This window comes from Macrotis lagotis, chromosome 1, assembly GCF_037893015.1.
Source record: "Macrotis lagotis isolate mMagLag1 chromosome 1, bilby.v1.9.chrom.fasta, whole genome shotgun sequence".
In the NCBI taxonomy this organism is placed as follows: domain Eukaryota; kingdom Metazoa; phylum Chordata; class Mammalia; order Peramelemorphia; family Peramelidae; genus Macrotis; species Macrotis lagotis.
Window position 1 is genome coordinate 329,844,323 of NC_133658.1, and position 3,129 is coordinate 329,847,451.

The 3,129-nt window shown below is 36.5% G+C and overlaps 1 protein-coding gene across 1 annotated transcript; it reads right to left on the reverse strand.

Annotated features, from left to right (window-relative positions):
* Window positions 1-1,300: 1,300 nt before the first annotated feature.
* On the reverse strand, window positions 1,301-2,248 carry LOC141517467 (olfactory receptor 1Q1-like). The gene has a single exon (XM_074228482.1). The coding sequence runs from the start codon at window positions 2,243-2,245 to the stop codon at window positions 1,301-1,303; it is 945 nt and encodes a 314-aa protein (XP_074084583.1). The 5' UTR covers window positions 2,246-2,248.
* Window positions 2,249-3,129: the final 881 nt, after the last annotated feature.

The window sequence follows — 3,129 nt, forward strand, 5'->3', positions numbered from 1 at the left end:
GACCCTATTGTCACAGGATAATCAAAATTGTAGCTGATGCAAAAGGCAAAAGAAATGCACATAGTGATGGCTTGAAGCTATAGTATTATTCTCTGTGTACAAGAAGCATACTAAAAAAATATCCTTCACATCATATATGACTATAAAAAGGAGAGAGAAGGAATGTGTTTTTGGGAAGTACAGAGGCTGAGGCAGCTAGGTAGTGCAGTGGATAGAACACTGGCCCTGGAGTCAGTAGGACCTGAGTTCAAATCAGGCCTCAGACATATAATAATTGTCTTGCTGTGTGACCTTGGACAAGTCATTCAGCCCCATTTCCTTAAATAAATAAAATTTAAAAATACAGAGCCCATGAATTCTTTTTAAATCTATAAAATATTGAAAGATTCAGATGAAGAACCTTGAAATATTTACCAGTTTAACAAGGAGGATGAATGGAAAGACATAGTTGAAAAATTCAAGAAGACATGTATGGAAAGTGATTAACTATAATTGTAGAGTAACATGGCACAGTGTAATGAGAAGCAATGGATTTGGAGTTAAAGCACTTTTATTTTCTTTATTGCTACATTTGTGACTCTGAGAAAATCACTTAATCTCGTGTGCCACCATTTTCCTATATAAATCTATATCCCATGGTAACAGATATATTCATCCTAATGAAATAATGGATACAATGAAACTAACTGTGGTCAATTTGGTGTTCTGCTATTGGATAAAATTTAGTTTTAAGAAGGCATTATTAAGTTTATAAAAACATTTTTTCTTTACTGGAAGAAAATTAATTTTTTAATTAATCTTCCATCAGTCAGAAAAGTATATATATATATGTTTTGATCTTCCATAGATGCTCTGCGGCAGTCTTTTTTTCAGGCTGGCCTTCCTCCATCTCTCTTAGAAGATTATGTCTCTTAGAAACTAGAAATCAGGAATTAACAAATACAAATGGAAAAGGTAATGATTGGAGAATTGGGCAAGAACATTTAAGGATCATAATACCACCGATGGTAAAAAAAAAAAAAGCCCAACAAAAAGCGATGATTCTTCAGAATATTTTTGCATTTCTCTAAAAGGATTTACAAAGCCAAGTCATGGACTCACAGACTATGAGAGTGGAAATAAACCAGAGAATTCATCTAGTCCAATCCCCTCACTTGACAGGTGAGGAAACTGAGCCCAGAGAAGAGAAGTAATTTGTCCAAACACATAGAGGAAGTCAAGGGAAGAGTTAGAATTTGATACCAGTTCTCCTGATCCTGAGTATTGTGGTATTTTCATCCTAACAAGCTCTCTTGAGAGTTTATTTAAGACCTGAGTACCATATTCTATTCAGCCATTTTCTGAAGGCAGCCTTCACATCACCATTTCTCAAGCTATAAATGAAAGGGTTTAGCATGGGGGTCACCACAGTATACATAACTGTCACAATGCGTCCCTTTGTCACTGAATAGCTGGACAAGGGCCGAAAATAGACCCATGTAAGTGTCCCATAGAATATAGCCACTACTGTTAGGTGTGATCCACAGGTGGAGAAAGCTTTCCACTTACCAATGGCTGAAGGAATCTGGAGGATAGCTGAGATGATGCAGGCATAAGAAATAATTATGAAGGTCAGAGCCCCATTAATGATGACAACCCCTTCTGTTTGAATTACCAGGGTATTGATATTAGTGCTAGAGCAAGAGATCTTCATCAGGGGATAGAGGTCACAGAAGAAGTGATGGATCTGGTTCTTGGCACAGAAAGACAATCTGGTCATGAGCAGGGTATGGAGTAGGGCATGAAGATGAGAGAGAGTACAGCAAGAAGCTACCATCTGAACACACAGTCTCTTGGTCAGAATCATAGGATAGTGAAAAGGGTGACAGATGGCAATGTATCTATCATATGCCATGACTGCCAGAAGGAAATTTTCCATAGCAGCAAAACTTACAAAGAAGTATACTTGGGTCAGACAGCCAGTGTAGGAGATGGTCTTTGTATTTGAAAAAATGTTTAATAGCATGTTGGGGATAACAGTGGAGGTAAAGCCAATGTCAGCCAAAGACAAGTTGCTGAGGAAGAAATACATGGGGGTGTGAAGATGAGTGGTAGAAATAGTCAGCATAATAATAATCAAGTTCCCAGACACATTAATGATGTACATGGAGAGGAAGAGAACGAAGAGAGGCATTTGCTCTTCAGGGCGGGTGGAAATTCCCAGGAGAATGAAGTGGGAGATACTGGTCCAATTGGTCCTCTCCATCACCTGAAGGTATGGCAATAAAGAAAATATGACACAAAAGAAAGTATGGCGGCCACAGGTTCCTGTGGTCAAAGTCAACTTGGGGGATTCCCCCTTCCTTTGGGTGGTGTTTTAGAGAAACTATCAACCTTGCAGTCTCAACTCTGCATGTTCATATTCAATTAATAAATTTATTCAATTTCTTCTATTTTGCCTCTAGATGCCATGAAAACAAAGACAAATATGAAATGTTCTCTGTCCTCAAGGATTTTACATTATATTTGGGAGACAACAGGTGTATATATAATTAGATATGTATTTAGTTACACACACACATATATAGATAGATAGATATAGATAGCTTGATCTCTAGATATAAAGATATATCTAGATAAAGATAATCAGTCTAGATAGAGACATATCTATCTAGATATATAAGTATATATCGATATAATTATATATATATATATATATATATATATAAAATAGACATTTATTGCATTTATTAAATTTCTTCTTGCTCAATTTGATCCAATAGTCTAGCCTATAAGAAACTGGTGGGATCAGAAAAGGCCTTATATAGGGAGGGGCACTTGTGCAGAAGCTTGAAAGAAAAAAGAGATACTGTGATGTAGAAATAAAGAGGCAGTTCATTCCAGACTTAGAAGATAAATAGTACAAATGTGCATATTGTTTTTTTCTGGACCATTCATCCATTATTTCTATATTTTGCTTATATTTCTATTTTATAGGTGAGTTATATAACTGATCTAGCTTAGTCTTCTTACAATACAGTCACGCACACAGTTCCACATGCTCAAAGAATAGCTAAGTGACACAGTGATAGAATACAGACCTGGAGTCAGGAAGACTTCCTGAGTTCAAATGTGGCCTCAGACACTTAC

What these genes read in the sequence shown, in the direction of transcription:
- LOC141517467 (XM_074228482.1), bottom strand. Translation starts at nt 2,245, where the DNA reads ATGGAGAGGACCAATTGGACCAGTATCTCCCACTTCATTCTCCTGGGA.